Below are 19391 nucleotides of genomic sequence, written 5' to 3'. Positions count from 1 at the left end.
TGTTGTATCACCAATTTGGAAAGTTCCGTGTCGCAATTGCCAAGTGCCACCGAACGTTGGTGTTCAGATATGCGAGCAGCCAGCATTCTGGTAGTCGCTCCTATATAATTGGTGCATAGTCCTGATATTGGATTCTGCAGGGGAACGGAGTATACACCAGATTTTTCCAGGGTGGAAATAGCATCCCTATCATTACATAAGATTCGTCGCAGACATGGTCGTGAGGCAATGGGTAAACGAAATCCATTCTGCCTAAAGATCCGGCAGATCCGGGCCGTGAAGCGTCCACAGTATGGGAGTGAGGGATGGAGCATTGTCTAATCCCTTGGTCTGCGCAATGTGGTGGCAGGGAAGAGAGACTGTATGACTCTATTTTTAACATGGATGTATTTGGAGGTACTAAATCCCGCCGTGTACACCGCTGTGCGGACAGCTTCCAGTTCAGTATTGATAAGTTGTTGTGTCGATGGTAGTAAGAATGCCCGTCTGATCAAGGGAGCTATGGCCGCATTAACACATTGCTTTGGTTGACAGGCTGTGGCCGGTATTATGGGTGGGATATTACCAAATTTGTGATAGACGGAAAACTTCAAGCCTTCCTGGGATTTTTGAATGTGCAAGTCCAAGAAAGCAATTTTTCTCTCAACCTCCTTCTCCCACATGAAGTGTATAGTGGCATACATTTTTGATAANACCAATTTTAAATATTTTAAAATGTTTTTAATTCTAAAATTTAAATCTTATTTATAATAGTTATATTCAAAAAATGGCTAATATCGTTAATGTTTAAATTTAAACGTATGGTTCGAATTCTCTATTCGATTTTGAATTGCCTGAAGACGATGTGCATATTTACGTCGAAAGCGCTCGCAAGAATAAAATATTTTTAATTATATTTAACGCCTCATAGTCTAAAGTTTTGGAAGAAGTTTTGATTGCAATAACGTCATAATTCAAAAATGGTAATTTTTCAGGTGAAGCAATTGAAGTTTAGAGTTTTGGTTTTTGCCTGTGAAAAATTTTTGAAATACTGTTCTCTAATGGTGTTTTATTCTGCGTCTTAATATATTGTCATAGTTAAAGTACATTCAAAGTTCATTCCACCAGTTCTGATTTTATTGCATTTAATTTGCAATATGTACTAAATCTAATTACAATGTATAATCAGGCAATTGTATCTGATAATGTAATTACGAGCTTAATAATGAAAGTGAAATAAATCCTTACTTTTAATAAAATTAATAGGAAAAAACTTTAGAATTTAATATAGCTTTTAGTATATATAAACAAATATAAATGATCAAACCTAATTCAAAAACAACTTAGTAATCATTTTTCATTAAAAAATATATCAACCAGATTTTTGAAATTAGTGACTAAAACAAGTAAAGATTCAAATTATGATGTGAAATAACAGCATTTTAAAGTTTCCATTATTGTTAATATGTATATTCTGCTTTGTACACAGCAATCTGTGACCATAAATATATTTATATATTTAATATTTTTTGATACAATTCATCTTTAAATACTACTGAAATAGTTGTAATGCATTTCAAGCATTGCACATTCTTGAATGAAATGTTTCCTGTAAAAAGTTTATTTTACAAATTATAAATTACACACACACACAACATTTTTCCAAAAAAATTCAGCCAGGCGTGATCCAATAAATCCATAAAACATGATAATAACCAGATAATAGCATAATTCAAACAATCATTTTGTAATTATTTTGCATTAAAAATATATTATCAAACAAATTTTTGGAATATGAAATTAGATTTGAAACAAAATATCAAGCAATCACTATACAAAACTATGTCAAAACATTAGTTGGCTGGATGGTTGAGTTAGTAAAGATACTAGCATGCCATTCTGGAACTCAAGATTGAATCCAGGAATTTTTCATGTGATTTGGATGTCTTGTATATGTCAGGTAATCTCTCTTATCACCCAGCTGCCTCCATTGTGGGCCTGGCCAAACTCATGATAGAAATAGAAATAAGATCATCTTATTGCTCACATAGAACAAAGTGAAGAAAAATAAAAAATTAATATACAGTTTAAGACTATACAATAACCAGTCTTTCAATGTCCCATCTCATGCCTCAGGAAAATAAGTCTTACAGCAGAGTCGATCTTTTATTAGAAGTTGCTCATTCGCCTTACTATGCAAAATGTCACAGGACTTCCTTCCGGTGATGGCACAAATAAAATACACATTTAACAGTAACAGTTAAACAGTAGAAAATTTAATAAAAACATCTTAAGGTATTTTCAGATTAACTAAGTTTCTACACTTAGTCATTTAAAAAAAGAAAAAAGTGCCCTAATAAAATGATATAACTGTTAGTTTGTTGTATCATTCTATTAAATTTAAAAGGATTTAAAATTTTATATAAATATGATATAAAGGCCATAAATTATTTTAATTCATGTAGCTAAGCAATTAACACTATTAAGGTTAGGGTAGATTAATAATAAGCAAATTAAGACACTGATACTTTCAAGGAGAAAGAGTTTTAAAGAGTTAAGGAGCACAAATCCACAATAAGAAAAGGCAACCAGTCAGAGTTAGCAACATACACCATAGAGTAAGGTGTAGATGTCAACCTAGTGATACAATTATTATAAGATCTGCCCATAATACTTCCAGCTTGAGGTATCTGGAAGAACTAGATATATACAAATCAGCACAGGAAGGTAGATTCATAAACTATTAGGACCAGTAGGCAATGTCAAATGCTTGGAAGTCATAATACAGTATAAAGTTCCATAATTTACCCTACATATGGTTTTCCTATATTTTGAAATACATTATATTATTTTATTCTAATATGATGCTAAACAGAAGGGCATTAGAACATTTTTGAAATTACCAATCAATAAAATTTCATAATTTGTGTGTAAATTTTGATTTAAACTTGAAGCTCTGATTCCAATCTGTTAAAAACATCAATGTGTTTGAATTAGTCTGAGGATGACCTTTAAAAAGATTGAAAACATTAGCATTTAAAGTCAGTGTACTGAAATAGCTATATGAATTATCATTGGTAAGTTTGTCATAACAAGATACTTCTAATGTCTAGCAATAAAGCAGTAGAAAAGTAAAAATTTGTCAAGTTTCATAATGCAAATTATAACTATTAAAAGTTTATGATTATAAATTTAATTTAAAATCAATAATATTCAAGAATTTTGGTTATATTAAAAAGTTTTAATTTTTAATATAGCAAAATGATATAGCTTACTTTGATGCACACATTGATTTATTATAGTTTTTAATTTCTGATATGAAGGATGTTGTTTTAATGCCATATCTGTATTGTTTTTAGATATTTCTTTTACTGCTTGCTGAAGAATTGCATCAATATCTAAATTTTCATTCAAATCTTTACTTGCTAACTGTAAGAAATATTAAAATTCAAAATCAGAACAATTCATGAATTTTATAATTAAAGTTTACTCAAAAATGTGTTAATTATGTTTGAACTTTGTAAGTTTTCATCAAATTTTAAAATTACATTGAAAGAAAATAAAGTTCATCTATGATAAAATTTTTTGTTAAAACTTAATTATTATAATATTTTAAAAATTGACAGTTTTGTCAAACACATATTTGTAAATTTCTAGGAATACATAAAATAAAAAGAAAGAATTAAATTAAAAGACATCAAAGATATAATTTTTGAACTTACACATGATCAGTTTTATGGACTTTACTCAACCAACTCTTTGCATGCATCTGTAACAAAGGAAGTGTGTTCATGTGCGTGCATATTGTAAGTTGCCCTGATTAGGGCCAAAAAAGTTGCAAACTTGTGAGAGGAGGGGATCTACTGATGAAAATGGAATGCAGAAAGGTGAAAAGGTTGGCTTGATGTACCAGTAACACTCAGTTTTTAAGGTCCGTCTTTCACTGTGATTTGTATATCCAGGCAATTCCTGGATGTCAAGCCAATGTCAAGCTTTCTTTCCAATTCCAAGGTAAGAATTATTGTTACATGTCTAAAAATCTATTAATGTTTGGTTTAATTTCCGGATGTTAAATATATTGTCAACATATATATGTTGTTGATGTATTTAGATATAAAGGTGGATTTAAGTTTCATCTCTACTAGCTCACTTAGTAGTCCAGCCGTTGGGCTACTAATGGGCATGTCCCTTTTTGTATGTATATGACTTCATTGAAGAATAAGCAATGTCCTAAAGTTAGTGCACACCAAGTGCACTAGAACTCTAGGATGTTGTATCAATGGTAAATTGACTTCTTACAGAATTTTTGCTTGAAGTCCTTAAGTATGATCTAATGTACTCAGTCAGGTCTAAATAGAAAATGGACCTCTTTATCCCTGAAATGGAACTAATTGTTTGACCATTAGACAATATCAACTAAAATCCATACAGATGGAAGGCATCCATAACTCTGCTAGATATATGTATTAACCCCTCCAGCATGACTGTGAAAAGGAATGCACACTACTCCAAAGCATGATGCTTAGACAGTTTGGTTGTGTGGCAAGAGCAAACAAAAGTAAAGCACTTGTAGTAATAAAAAGGTACATGTACAAACAAGTTTTGATGGACTATATATGTAGCACAGATTGCATTATGGTGCTTGATGGATCTGTGGCAAAATTATTAAGTAGGGTACATAGGCTTTCTAAATCTGGCCGAGCCATTCATTAGGAAATATATTGTTCTGGCATATAATATGTTAAGATTGTTTGACTTTGCCAAAACTCAAGAGTGGGAAAAAACTCTGACCAGTTATGGGAAAATATGACTCCCCTTGTTATGTTTATTGTCTCGTAGTTACAACCAAAGTGAGCGCTCAGGTACCGTTCCCGTGATGCATCAGCAACGATCACCACCTGGCGGACTCACTAATATTTTACATTTCAACATATCCAATACAATACACATTACATCTCCCTCTCTTACACAGTCTTTGAAACGCGATGGCCTACGGACCATCCAGCCTGATCAAGTTGTCAAGTCAGTAGCCTCATTGCCATTCACCTCCTGATTTTCCAACTGCACATTCTGTGTGTCCTTTTCCTCTCTACCATTGAAGCCATCCATGTTTTCCCCTTGTTCACTGGCCTGTTCATCCTCAATTGGTTGATCCAACAATTCACCCAAATGATTCTGTATGTTTCTAAATCTATTCACATCGAACTTCCTTAAAAATCTTCGATTACAAATGAAGTATTTACCATCTTTGTCTATGCACACAATATAAGACCTTGGTCGATATCTGTCTATTTCTATTATTTCACCAGGCTCCCAGTTTCTTTTATCAATTTGGATCATCATTCGGTCATGTGGATTTAATACTGTTAGGTCTCTAGCATTTCTATTGAAATAGTGTTTCTGTACTTGTTGTCTTTGCAAATGGTTTTTTCTAAATTTGTCTATAACTATTCTGGGTTTCAAGAGATTATTCCTTGTGGGCACTTGCCCTCGCAACCTATGACCATAAAGAAGTTGTGCTGGGGATGGAATACCTTGACCTAAAGGTGTATTTCTGTATTCCAACAAGGTCAGATAAATGTCCTTTGAGTCATAGACTGCTTTCTTAAGTAATTTTTTGATAGTCTGCACATGCCGTTCAATAAAACCATTAGACTGAGGGTTTCGTGGAGAGCTTGTCTTATGTGTTATTTCCCAGTGTTCTAGAAATTGTTGAAAATGTTTGTTTACAAACTGGGTATCATTACCTGAGTATATAATTTCTGGCTTGCCATGTCTGGAAAATATCGATTTCATAGCTTCAACTATTCTGGAATGAGTGGTGTTCTGATTCATACAATAAACTTCTGGGAATCGTGAAAATGTATCTACTACTAGTAGATAGTCTTTACCAAATAAATGACAGATATCAGTTGTGACAATTTCCCACGGTCTTGTGGACAGTTCTCTGTTAATAAGCGTTTCTTTCGGATTTGAATTTTGATACTTTAGACATGCTGGACAGTTCCTGACAACATCAATTATTTCTTTTTCCATGAACGGCCAAAAGACATGTTCTTTTGCTCTCCATAATGTTTTACTGATTCCCATGTGATTATAATGTAGTCTATCAATTGTCTCTGCTCTCATGCTCTTGGGAATAACTATTTGTTCACCTTTACATACTATGCCTCTCACCTCACTCAGGTCTTCACGAAACTTCCAATATGGTTTGACTAGTGGATCTATCATGTTTTTCTGTTCTGGCCAACCTTCCTTTATTATATTAATCAGTGACTGTAACTCTTTATCTCTTTTTGTTTCATGCCGAAGTTTTTCAAATTTCTTTGGAGTAATGCTACAGTAATTGATAAGGTTAACTTGAGCTTCAACATCAGATTCCATCACATCAAAATTCTTGTCCACATAGCTAGCTCGAGAAAGGGCATCAGCCAACACAAGTTGTGATCCTGGTCTGTATTTTACTCTAAAATTATAATTTTGTAAGGTTATCCTTAATCTCTGAAGGCGTAGTGGGCATTTATTTAGTGGCTTTTGAAAAATTTCCTCTAACGGTTTATGGTCACTCTCAACTATAATTTCACGACCACACACATACTGGCGAAAACGCTGGCAGCCAAACACTATTGCCAGTGCTTCATTTTCAATTTGCACATAATTTTTCTGGGTCCTTATCCTTAGTTCGTACTGTTAAATCACACGCTCCTACACCTTTAATCTATTTTCACCATAATTCGAAATCATAATATTCGTTTTCTTTAGCAGTCTTCTTAGATTAAGAGTCTCAAAAATATATACAGGGATTACATTAACGTGTGCACCAGTATCTATCTTAAAACTAACACTTTTATCACAATCTAAAATTCTTAAAGTCTCTGACCAATCTAGATCAACGTTCTTACCTCTGCTTTCCAGTGACGCCAGTACGTAATCGTTTGTACTCTCTGGCGCCATTTCCAGTACATTTATTATGTTATTTCGACACATTTTCGCAAAATGATTGCATTCCTTGCATTTATTACATTGTTTGCCCATTGCTGGACAGTTCGGTTTATTATGTCTATAACCACATCTGCAATTCCGTTGTCTTCCTCGGAACTTATTTTCCAGTCTTTGATATCCATGCTGATTGTTCTGTGATCGATGGTTCTTTGTTTCTGCACTAGACCTATTTTCCTGAACACGTGATTCATTGAGACATTCTCTTGATTTTCTTTTTATCACATTGACTTCTATATTCTTCGGTTGATTCGACAAGAGTTTAATGTGGCTCTCTGTCTGTTCAGTGACTCTGCACATGTCGATTACCTTTGTTAATGATAGCTCCGTTTCTCACAGTAGACGTTCCTTTACCTTCTGATCACGAATACCACTCACAATTCTATCTCTCAATAGTCGATCCCATAAATTCCCAAATTCACAATTTTTTGATAGCTTATGTAAGTTTGCTAAAAAGTCATCAAAGGCTTCGCTCGGTCCTTGCACACGAGTGTTGAACTTGTGACTCTCAACACTTTGGTTGCTTTTCGGAATAAAATGCAACTCGAGTTTTTCTAGAATTATACTTCTTCATCATTAAGTTCTAATGTTTCAAAAATTTCTAGAGCTTCTTCCTCCAAACAATGGAGTAAGATGGCGGCTTGAGTTTCATTGTTCTTTGTTGTGAGTTCGGTCGCTGTCGAATAAAGTAGATAACTTTTCTTAAATTTCTTCCAATTCGCTCCTAAGTCACCTTCTATCAACATCGGTTTTAAAAGAGGAAGATTTTGAAATGTGGACATGTTGAATCCAGTACGGGAGAATCTTTTGTCTTTCTCTAAACGTTTGTCGACTGCGCCATGTTATGTTTATTGTATTGTAGTTACAACCAAAGTGAGCGCTCAGGTACTGTTCCCGTGATGCATCAGCAACAATCACCATCTGGTGGACTCACTAATATTTTACATTTCAACATCTCCAATACAATACACATTACACCCCTACTTTGATAGAATGCAGGTTTCTAGCAAAGCAAATGGACAGTTACAGATACATGGCCCATGATTTATCAGGTAATCAAGGACTTGCAGAGTTTAACTATAGTGAAGTAGTTCTCAACTTGTTTCTGTGGAACACCTGTGTTCCACAAAAGTGTTTTTTAAATTTTTATTGCATATTTATTCAAATGTACTCCACACAATTTGTATTAATATTAATTACAAATACTTTATTGTAATAAGAAAAATCTTGTTACAGGGGGTTAGCTTTAAAAAATACAATTATTACTTATTGGAACATTTTTTTTTTAAATATCTTGTTACATAAAATTTACTAAACATAACATATTAATCATTAAATCTACATATCATATTTCAGATTCATTAAATTGAAACAAAAAAATTAAGATTATTATACATCTTACATAATGAAATTTTTTCTAGATTGGTTCTGAAATTTTCTTCTTAAATTAAATCAAAATCTCTTTTAATTTAAATTTACATTGCGCTTCTTCAATCTTTGGACATTCGGTGAGAATATAATAAATGTTTTATAAAAAATGGTTATAAAAATCAAGTAGAACTTGCCTACCCGCTGGCAAAAGAAGTTTAATAAATTTAGTGGTAATTATATCCATTCCGGGAGCTGTTTACATTTTAATTTACGAATTTGTAAATCCAGTTCTTCTGTTGATATTGGAATATCTAACCTTTTCGATTATCAGATACTTCGGCATAACACAATTAATATGATCCAAATCTTTCAATCCAAAGTAAAAACTAGCAGAAAAATGGCCCGATAAGTCACAATTTAGTTCATAAATTTCCGAGGTAATCTACTAAAAATTCTAAACATATAAACAGTTCAGTTGTAGAACTTCCCAAAGTGAATACACAAGTAAATGCAGAAGAATAGACCTTTCCAATTCTACTATTAAGAATTTATAGTTGAGCTTGAGTCGTTAATTTTAAAAGGTCATGGCCCATTTTATTCTGTTTAACATCACTTAAGACCCTGGGAGTTTCAATTAATTATTACAGAGTAGGAGACTTTTTGATTAGACGTAATATCGTATAAACTTTCATTATTATTATGTGCAGCAGGCAAGGGACTCAATAATTGAGTCTCCACAAAACGTAAGTCTTGAATAGAAGTATTTAAATTGATCGTATGTCATTGCAGAGTGTTCTCAGAAATTAAATATGGGGTAAAAGAATCCAAGTATACCAGCCCCTCCAACACATAGCTATACGTCAAAGAATAATTTTCCAACAGTATAGTATTGCCTCGGAGTTTTGGATATTTACCTGCTTTCCTTAACTTGCTTAAAAAAGGAATTAATTGTTTACGTCTTAATCTAGATCTTTTTATGAGGTCCTGTGAAATTTGAGTTTCTTTCCATACGCTTGATAGGTTTTGCTGTTTCATTTTTATAAAACTCGAATATATGTAATCTCTTATTTGAGTATTTTTAATAATTAATTTAATTGTTGGATACTGTGATTTAGTTATAGGAATAATCGCTATTAAGTCATCCATTGTAACTTCATGTAATTTTAATGATTCATTAATAAGATTAAACACTTCTAGCTTGGTAGGACTAGTTTTACTGGGATATCTATATAACATTATATTATTGCGATGTTGCACATTAACCATATTATCCATTCGATATTGCATACTTTCATTTTCTATTTTCAAATTAGCAATTTGTTGATCAAGATTAATTATTTGGCTATTCATTTTTTGATTCTGGGCTTTAGTTTCTTGGAAACTATTACGAATCTGATCCAGATCTTCTTTGATAATAGTCATTTGATTTAATATTCTCGTATTAGAAACATTAATTAATTCAGAAATTTTATTCCATAGTGTTATACTTGATATATCGGATGAATTTTTTCCTGGCGAAGAAGATAAAAAATCAATTGGCTCACCTGATAATTGTGAACTTAAAAGTGTAGTTTCAGAGTTCAAACCTGCATTTGCAGAGGATAGTTCAGGAGAAGTTCTTTCGACGTGTAAATTGTAGTCAGTAATTAACCTGGAATTAATGGTCGAAGCAGATTCCTTTCTACTATTTGATTTTGACTTTTGAAGTGGTGGTCTTCCTCTTTTAATCGGCGAGCGTTGCATATTAATTATGTTGATAGATTTTCCAACAATTATAATATTAACACACAGCACAAACTAAAAAAATTTTTAACTTAAAATTGTTTAACAGGATATGTTCTTTACCTGTATTTGAAGTGAGTAAAAAAACACGCCAGCAGCTTTGGCAGACAGAAGCGCCCCCCCAATTTGTATTAATATTTCTGTTTCCATATTATCAGCACATCATAACATCACACACACTAGAACATCTTACATCTATAGGAACACAGTACAAGTAAGAACTGCAAACAACAGTCAAGAGGTCAAGTAGGAGAAAGAGGTAATTGTTTTATTGAATTCAAAGTTACATCCACTCCATATGGCAACAAAAGTGGTTATCATACCATCAAAATGTAAAAATTTTGTTAAATGTAAAAAAAAGAGTTTCAACTCTTAGTTTTTGGTGTTAAGAGCCTAGGATTGAAGTTTCATTAACAGACTATATTATATACAATTTCATTGAATGTTGTTAGTTAACACTGTATACAGATTGTCTTTGTATGTTTTGTAATTTTGTTTGGAAATTATTTGTATATGATCTAATTTACTTATATTTTTTTTTTTTTTTTGCATTTACTTATTTTAATATTTAATGTTGTTAATATCTGTTACAGCAATTTGTTCTATAGTAACAGCAAGAATGTTGTATAGTATTGTATTTGAGATGTTCAATTTTGATGTAATCTGAAGATAGATAATTCTATTCAAAAACATTTAATGTAATAAATATTTTTTCTGACTCATTAAACTACAAGTTCTACTCAAAAATTAACCTCTTGTAGGCAGTGAAAAATACAAGAATAAAGACAAACTATATTTATTATACACAAAAGGGACATACAAATCTTAGCTACTTCTTGACATAAGTTCTGCCAGAATTCAAGCATTTGTTGTAACATGGCATCATTTTTTGTATCCCCTCAAAAGGAATTTGTTCAGCCGTTCACAAATACCATATATCATTTCCTCATTGGATTTGAATTGCTATATCCCCAACTGAACTTGGACTATAGTTGGGGTGATCAAACAACTCCCATCAAAACTGTTGGCATAATGCCTGTGAACGTGCATTGTCATGGACAACAACCAGGTCTGACAACAACATGGTTGACTCTCATTCTGAATCACTCTTTAAAGTTTTTTTTAGTTTCACACAGTGTTGTTTGTGGAGATTGTCAGATATTTTTGGATGGGAGTCTAAAATTCTTTTGACTCTGGAGACTCCAACCTTGAAGTTTACTATAGGTAAAATTGGAAGTATTAAGAATGTTTTTTAATTAATTAGTATCTAAAGAAATTTCTTAGAAAACAGACAATTTGATAAATTTAGATATCAAAATGATATTAACCCATGAAGGCTATTTCATAGCAAAATGTGACATGCTCTATACTTTCAGAAAACAGTTTTTATTAATTTAAAGTCCACCAGAGGCGAAATGGATAAATCCACTGAATACTGTAGTTGGTCACGGGATTCGCACCTGGAAAATAAATGCTTATAGTATTGCTTTCAAAATGCCAAGCTCATCTTTAGCAAAGAGAAGCTCTCAAGAAAAAATTTGACTTCATTTTGTGTGCCATAATTTTTACTTAGTTCAATACTTTTTTTACATCTCAGATGTTTTACTTTGGATATCAATTGTTTTTTTGACTAATTAGACTATTTAAATTTTTCACTGTCCTTCTATGACTATTTATTATAGCTTCAATAACATAATTTGGTCTTAAAATAATCAATAGAAAAACATAAAACCAAGATAAGAATCTAACTTCAACAAACTAAGAGAAAGAGAAGACTGCAAAATGTAATTAAGGATTGTTTCAGCTTATTATTTACTAGTTTAAGTTTAGTCAACCAGCTGTAGGAAATTAACTATTTCTGTTGTAGACAAAATGGGAAAAACTATTTCACAGACCAATCTATTACGTCATTCATCAAATTGTTATTTTTTGCATTTTGTTGTACAGTAATACCCTGAACTTACGCGATAGGTGGGACTGAGTGATAACCGCATAAGTCGAATTCGCATAAGTCGGAGTATAATTTCGCAATTTGTGTAAAATCCAAGTCAGATGTATGTAAGCTAATAAATGTTCTCATTAATCTTATCTCGTCTTTTGAATCGTTCACGGTTGCAAGAAATCACCAAATAGAGTCTCTCAAGTCTCCATAGATATAAAGAACACAGAAATAAATAACACAAAATAAATTGTAGCTATGTGTCGATTCTGCGCAACACATCCAAACATGTAAGCTGAACAATAGTGTGTGGGGAGTGAGTAATCAAGAGTTGCGTGGTGCTCAAACGAAAGACGAATCGACGAGATTTGAAAATCGCGTAACTCCGGGTTTGTGTAAGTCAGGGTAGTGTAAGTAGAGGTATTACTGTATTTAATTTTCTTGAAAATCATTAAATTTAAATATATTTTTCATAATTAACTAATAAAAGTAGAATTCTTTTGGCTATTAAACTGTTGTGTATTTCTTTATGTACGTGAAAATTTTTCAAGATATAAATTTGTTATAACTGTTTTTTGATTCTCACCATCAATTTTAATATAACTTTTTTTAGAGAAATTTTAGGTAAAAATATTCAGATGTCTAGTGATACCTTTATTATAAAAAAATTATAGCATGACATTTTAAAAAAGGGTAAGGTTGGTGTTGCACATTGCACATTTGAAAGAGTCAAATGTTTTGTTTACTGACTCCACCACACTGGTTTCACAGTACACCTGCAAAGTAATAGCAGCTCCAGGTTCCATAAAATCTGTCAGCAACACTCCTTTATAGTCTCAAAAAATTGTAGTCATTATCTCTTTTCTGAATAACAATTGCTTGAATTTCTTGGAAGGGTAATTCAGCAGGGGCGTGCTGTAACATTTGATGATAGGGAAGCTGTGTTTCTGTAAGAAGCTGACATCCAGGGGCAATCAGTCAATTGTGCGTCAATGATGGTCAATGATGGTCCATTCGTATTGTTTATTTGATAAGCCAGTAAAAACTGTAGAGTTCTCTAAATGCATTTTTAATATCACAATTACATTCCAAATTGCTAGCCACGATATAAGGGCTACAATTAAAAATAAAATAACAAAAATTTACTTGGCAAAATATGTGGTGGATGTACTGGTATGAAATGTTCAATGCAGACAGGTAAACACACACGTTTTACCAATTAAACGAGTTTAATTTTGCGCTGAATTTGAAATATATATATACAGAATAGGTTTGGATTCCCGCTGTTCTCCTTCAAACAGTTCCACAATCTTGAGATACCAGGTATATCAATAGACTGGTAGTTAATTTCTCAATAACTACCTCCCGACAATTTATTTGCACGTGTAAACCTTAACCTAACTTAAACTAAAAATAGAAAAAGTAGAAGGGGAAATGAGAAGAATTAAAGGACAGAAGGATACCCAATTTTCCAGTTGGTTCTCCACCATTACTCATCTCGGCTTCTCTTTCTTGTCTATTCTCCTCTTAGAACAACTCGTGTCCATTTTGGGGTTTTTTCTCTATAATCGTCGACTGGATTCTTCTACCGATTCGCTTCTTATGGCCTCCTTCTGCAGCGCTCCTTGACTTTCCATTCAAGAGCCTGCTGCCACTCGTCTATCTCTCTCGAGTCTGGCCTAAAAATGCTTCTAGAAACTCTTCCTTTTCCCTTCCAGCCTCGTTTTCTCCTTTTGTTCTAATGCTACCCCCTGATGGGTTAGGGGTGAGGTGAGTTCTCGGAAGTCCAAGACAAAGGAACACAGAAATCGGAAAGAAGGAAAATTCTAGAATTTAAATTAAATTAAAGCTATACAGACTAATAATAATAAAAACAGGCATGTAGCCACACTGGTACATACGAAATATTCTTCAATTATATGAATATACTTTTAAAGAAAACTATAATTAATTATAGCTTTGCAAAGAAATGTACATAAAAATATAAAATATTCTTTACTTTTTAAATCTTAAAACAATCCACTTAGTCAAATAGCTCCCTACAAGTGACTAATGGATGGAATCGAAGACGGTTGCAGAGCACGCATACACGCAGACTGCCAAATCCCCAAAGTGCCGATACCGGTCAATGTCAAATGCCTCTTTTGTCGCATCATTAGTATATCTCAAAGGACGCGACAGGGCTGTTGTAGATTTTAAACATTTCTCACCATAGTTGTAAAAATCTAAATATGTTAAACTTAATAGTCATTTGTTTTCTAACTAGTTCGTTTTAGGACCAGGTGTTGTCCACGGAAATTTCCAAAATTTACAACTTTTCGGTCACTGTCGATGAACTGGAAAAATTTTTGTCTTTATTACATCTAATATTTTGAAGAAATCAGTCCCACTGTACTCAGCTATAGATTGGTTCGGTTAAACTTTTGTTAAAATAATATTCCGGCTCTTTCATCAGAGTTTTGTTTATGTCCCCAATTCCCTAATCACTTAATTATTTAACTACTTCTTAAGTAGAAATAAGTCGAAACCAGTTACTTTATACTCGAATATTTGTAGTCTCGGGAAAAAGTGGAAAGACAAGTTTTTATGACAAACGAATATATAAATCGTAAATGTAAGGAAAATAAATTCTAGAGCTTTTTCTGTACCTCGTGCATCTCTCTCATTCATTAATTATCTCAGATTTAGTTGTAAATGATGCTGTCAAAGTAACAGTTAATTTTTTAACATTATACAAGAATTGTACATGTTTTTTTCTACATTCCCTAAGAGATGGGATATACGAAATCGTAATATCACCGGTTTAACATCGAAATCCGCGAGTAATATAAAATCGGAAAGCAGAATAAATATATCAAATATTTTAATGGATTTTTTAAAACTCCTGTCAACTATACAGAAAACTATCATAAAAACATACAGGTAAATTCTTATCGGTTGGGTTAAGTTATAAATCTACTCGCGATGCACGTAATCGGGCGAGGGCGGCCAAATATCTAGCAGGCGGGCGGCTAACAGCCCGGAACCTGTCCCGGATAGAATTGGATGCGTTATACGTGTAGCAGCCACCCAAGGTCCTAGGCTTCCACCGGCTAAACCGGGTGAGGTTGATGCTCTGTAAAGCGCATGCGCAAATCTGGCTTTTTGGATGCTGGCAATACAGCACTTCCACTCCGCCACTAATATTCGAATATACAATAGCAATCTTATCTTTTTTTTCACGTGTAGTATAGAAATTTGTAATAAGATACATAATGTGGTTATAAAATATTGTGCGATTATTTTCATATAATTAAAATTAATATGCATTTATTTTTTAGAAAATACAAGGAAAGCGGCGCTTCTATCGCTTCTAATGACGGCACGCCACTGTAATTCAGAACAAGAGGCAAGGCATGTTGTCCTTGACAACACATGTCCACAGGCTCCAAGAGTTTCAATGGGAGTTGTTTGATCACCCTATCTATAGCCCAAACCTCTCACTAAGCAACTTTATTTGTTCCAAAAAATGTGCAGTTGGGGATGCAGCAATTCAAATCCATTGAGGAACTGATTCATGGCATTTGTGAATGGTTGGACTCCAGGCAGCAAATTTCTTTGATGAGGGGATACAAAAAATGGTGCCATGTTACAACAAATGCCTGAATTTTGGCAGAAGTTATGTTGAGAAGTAGCTAAGATATGTATGTACCGTTTGTGTAAAATAAATATAGTTTGTCTTTATTCTTGTATTTCACTGCCTAATGGAGATTAACTTTCAAACAGCCCTCGTATTTAAGCATTTTTGTATAAAAATATAAAAAGTAATTTGAGTCAATTGACATCTCAAAAAGATGGCAACTGACATCTCAAAAAAATGGCAATTGACTCAAATTATTCTTTTTTTCTTTCTTTTAGAATATAATTGACATATAAAATGAACCATCAAGAAAGTAATTATTAAAACAAATACTTAATTTTAATTTTGTATTTGTTCTAACAGTTATTTAATATTAACATATGTAAAAAAATAACATTGAGTTAATGGCTAATAAGTCACTTATAATTAGATCCAATTTATTATTGGATAATATTTCAGTAAAACCTTTAACAATGTTTCCCTAATTAAAGATATCAATTCATTAAGATTTAACATTAGGAAATATTNGCTTCTAATGACGGCACGCCACTGTAATTCAGAACAAGAGGCAAGGCATGTTGTCCTTGACAACACATGTCCACAGGCTCCAAGAGTTTCAATGGGAGTTGTTTGATCACCCTATCTATAGCCCAAACCTCTCACTAAGCAACTTTATTTGTTCCAAAAAATGTGCAGTTGGGGATGCAGCAATTCAAATCCATTGAGGAACTGATTCATGGCATTTGTGAATGGTTGGACTCCAGGCAGCAAATTTCTTTGATGAGGGGATACAAAAAATGGTGCCATGTTACAACAAATGCCTGAATTTTGGCAGAAGTTATGTTGAGAAGTAGCTAAGATATGTATGTACCGTTTGTGTAAAATAAATATAGTTTGTCTTTATTCTTGTATTTCACTGCCTAATGGAGATTAACTTTCAAACAGCCCTCGTATTTAAGCATTTTTGTATAAAAATATAAAAAGTAATTTGAGTCAATTGACATCTCAAAAAGATGGCAACTGACATCTCAAAAAAATGGCAATTGACTCAAATTATTCTTTTTTTCTTTCTTTTAGAATATAATTGACATATAAAATGAACCATCAAGAAAGTAATTATTAAAACAAATACTTAATTTTAATTTTGTATTTGTTCTAACAGTTATTTAATATTAACATATGTAAAAAAATAACATTGAGTTAATGGCTAATAAGTCACTTATAATTAGATCCAATTTATTATTGGATAATATTTCAGTAAAACCTTTAACAATGTTTCCCTAATTAAAGATATCAATTCATTAAGATTTAACATTAGGAAATATTATAAAAAATAATATTTAATTTTTATTATTATTTTTTTAATATTTTACCTTTTGTTTAATTTGTTCTGCAGCTTCCTGAAACTGTAGCATTTCATTTTCTAAGTTAAGAAAGTCTATCATGCAATCTTCCAATTGTTTCAACATATCTACAGAGGATTCTATCAAAGGAAAATTACTAATAAAAAAACAATTTTATATGTTATAAATTAATAACATTTTTATAGTTTTATTGATAAACATTAAGAAATAAACATTAAGAAATTCAGCAACTTAGAAAATTATAAAAATTTAAATTCATATTTGAATTTTTTTAATAATAAAGTAGAATTAAAGGTTTTAAATTTCTAGTTTTGATGGCATATCAGAAGGTGTTTTCTACCTTTTCTACAGTATGCCTCCCTGATCGGAGATTGAGTGCAATGTAGCCTCCCCTAGCATGCACAAGTGTTTATTGCTCTGTATTTAGTATTTATTTTTTATTACAAATTAAATAATATCAGTAAAGTTTGAAAATATGAAGCAAAAATACAATTACACTACTAAAAATACAAATATACCTACCTACAGCACATTGCACAAATAAAATGGGTAATATCTATATATAGTGTACAACCAGGAATTTATTCTTTCTGAATAAAGTCATAACAATGTAAATTAAAAAAAAAATGTTTTCCATATTTTAACAAACTGTAAACATCAATGTCAAATTTGAGCTTGTTTTTAATTGCACAAAATGATCGATGTTTGGTTCTAATTCTGTCAGTCCCACGCGAAGGTCATTTTACTGCCAGAGCTACAACTTTCACTTAAGTTAAAGGCCAGTATTCTTCCCTGTCATAGCTGCAGAGCCATTGTTACATAAACCTATACAATCAATCCAAGTCAAGCTTTCAACACATCAATTGTGGATAATTGCTCGGTACATTGTGAGATGAATTTGTAAAACATTAAAATCAGTTTTATGCCATCAAATTGCACTATAAAGTTGCAACAACTGCATCAATTCACCTAAACCCCAGTAATTTGTCACAATACCAACAATAATATTGTTAGTATTATGAGTATACTGTCAGATTGTTCTGCAATTCTGCTTCAACAGACAACTGTGTAGATGATAATATGGCAGCAGAAGCTAATGTTGAGAATTATCATGGTCAACAACCAGCACCATTTGTTATGCTAGAATACCTCAAAAGCTAGTTCATTAGTATAAGATATGCAAACAGTATATATATCTCAGCATTAAAAAGAGCTCTCTGAGCAGTCTGTGAGAAAAAACAATCATCAGTGATTTTTTAAAATAATTTTCACTTTATACAAAGCACTAATGAAATAAATTACTAGAAATGTTGCGGCCAAAGTTTTCATCTGTAAAACGTGAACGTCGAACGTCGAGCGCCGCTATCTTATAAGCGGCGCTCGACGTTCGACGTTCACGTTTGAGAGATGAAAACTTCGGCCGCAACCTCTCTGTTATTAAACCATAAAATGTGTGCCATATGAATATCGAGTGTAGAAATTATTTTAAATTCAACGCATATCTTAGGATTTAATGATAAAACTTGCGGGATGTTTTATTGCGTAGAAACTTAATTTATTAATCTGAGTAAAGTTTATAGCTAAAACTATAGCGGGAACAATTTCAGTCCTCCTGTGAGCTATTCGAGAAAATCATCAGACACATAAGATTTCCGAAAATGAATAGTGGGATTTCGTGAGATTATTGTGAAAGACACGTTAATCACAGTGCTTTAGAAGTTTTTGTATCACACACTGAGTAACTCAAAGAGATTTTGTACGGTATTAATAGACTTCTATGTATGCGCCATTAACAGCGCGGTACACTTATCGAAATTCGATTTCATGTCATGCTCCATCAAGAATGTCTAGCGTAATTATTCTAATTGCTTCGTGGATTTTACTTTCAGATATGTCCCGAACCCCTTCGATTTTACACGCGACTCCACAAGTAAAAACTTTAAAAGTGTAGTCGCGACTTCTTGCGGGAGAATAGATGAATTCATGTTTTTTTTTTTTTTTTTTTAATTTATTTGAAAAATGCAACTTCTAAAAATGTTCATTATTTCATTTTATATTATTATTTTATAAATTATTTGTCACTCGAACACAGTGTTATTTGATCTTTAAAATAATTATGATTTAAGGCAGGGGTCGGCAACCTTTTGAGTCGGAAGCGAATCACGGGGGAGAGGTGCGATGAAAATCGAGTACAAGTGCCTGAGAGATAGAATCGGTGCCGAATCCTCGTTAATCGATTCAGAACGATTTTTAAATGTTTTTTTTTTGATAAAATAAATAATATTTGCGTATGGAACTAAAGAGCCGCAGCTTTACATCCAAAGAGCCGCATGTGGCT

At 32.5% G+C, this 19391-nt stretch overlaps 1 protein-coding gene across 3 annotated transcripts in view; it reads right to left on the bottom strand.

Moving 5' to 3' along the window:
• LOC111631594 (E3 SUMO-protein ligase NSE2-like) overlaps positions 1–19391 on the bottom strand; it is a 53720-nt gene that overhangs the window by 5388 nt on the left and 28941 nt on the right. For all 3 annotated transcript variants that reach the window (XM_023375863.1, XM_023375865.1, XM_023375864.1), the window contains exons 3-4: positions 17063–17172; positions 3255–3408 (exon numbers count right to left, since the gene is read on the bottom strand). In XM_023375863.1, the coding sequence (XP_023231631.1) occupies positions 3255–3408; positions 17063–17172 (264 nt within the window). The remainder of the gene's footprint in view (positions 1–3254; positions 3409–17062; positions 17173–19391) is intronic.

This window comes from Centruroides sculpturatus, unplaced genomic scaffold (assembly GCF_000671375.1).
Source record: "Centruroides sculpturatus isolate CEXI.00-Female unplaced genomic scaffold, Cexi_2.0 scaffold504, whole genome shotgun sequence".
NCBI classification, from domain to species: domain Eukaryota; kingdom Metazoa; phylum Arthropoda; class Arachnida; order Scorpiones; family Buthidae; genus Centruroides; species Centruroides sculpturatus.
Note: the sequence above shows the minus strand (reverse complement) of the source record. Positions and strands in the feature narration are given on the sequence as shown.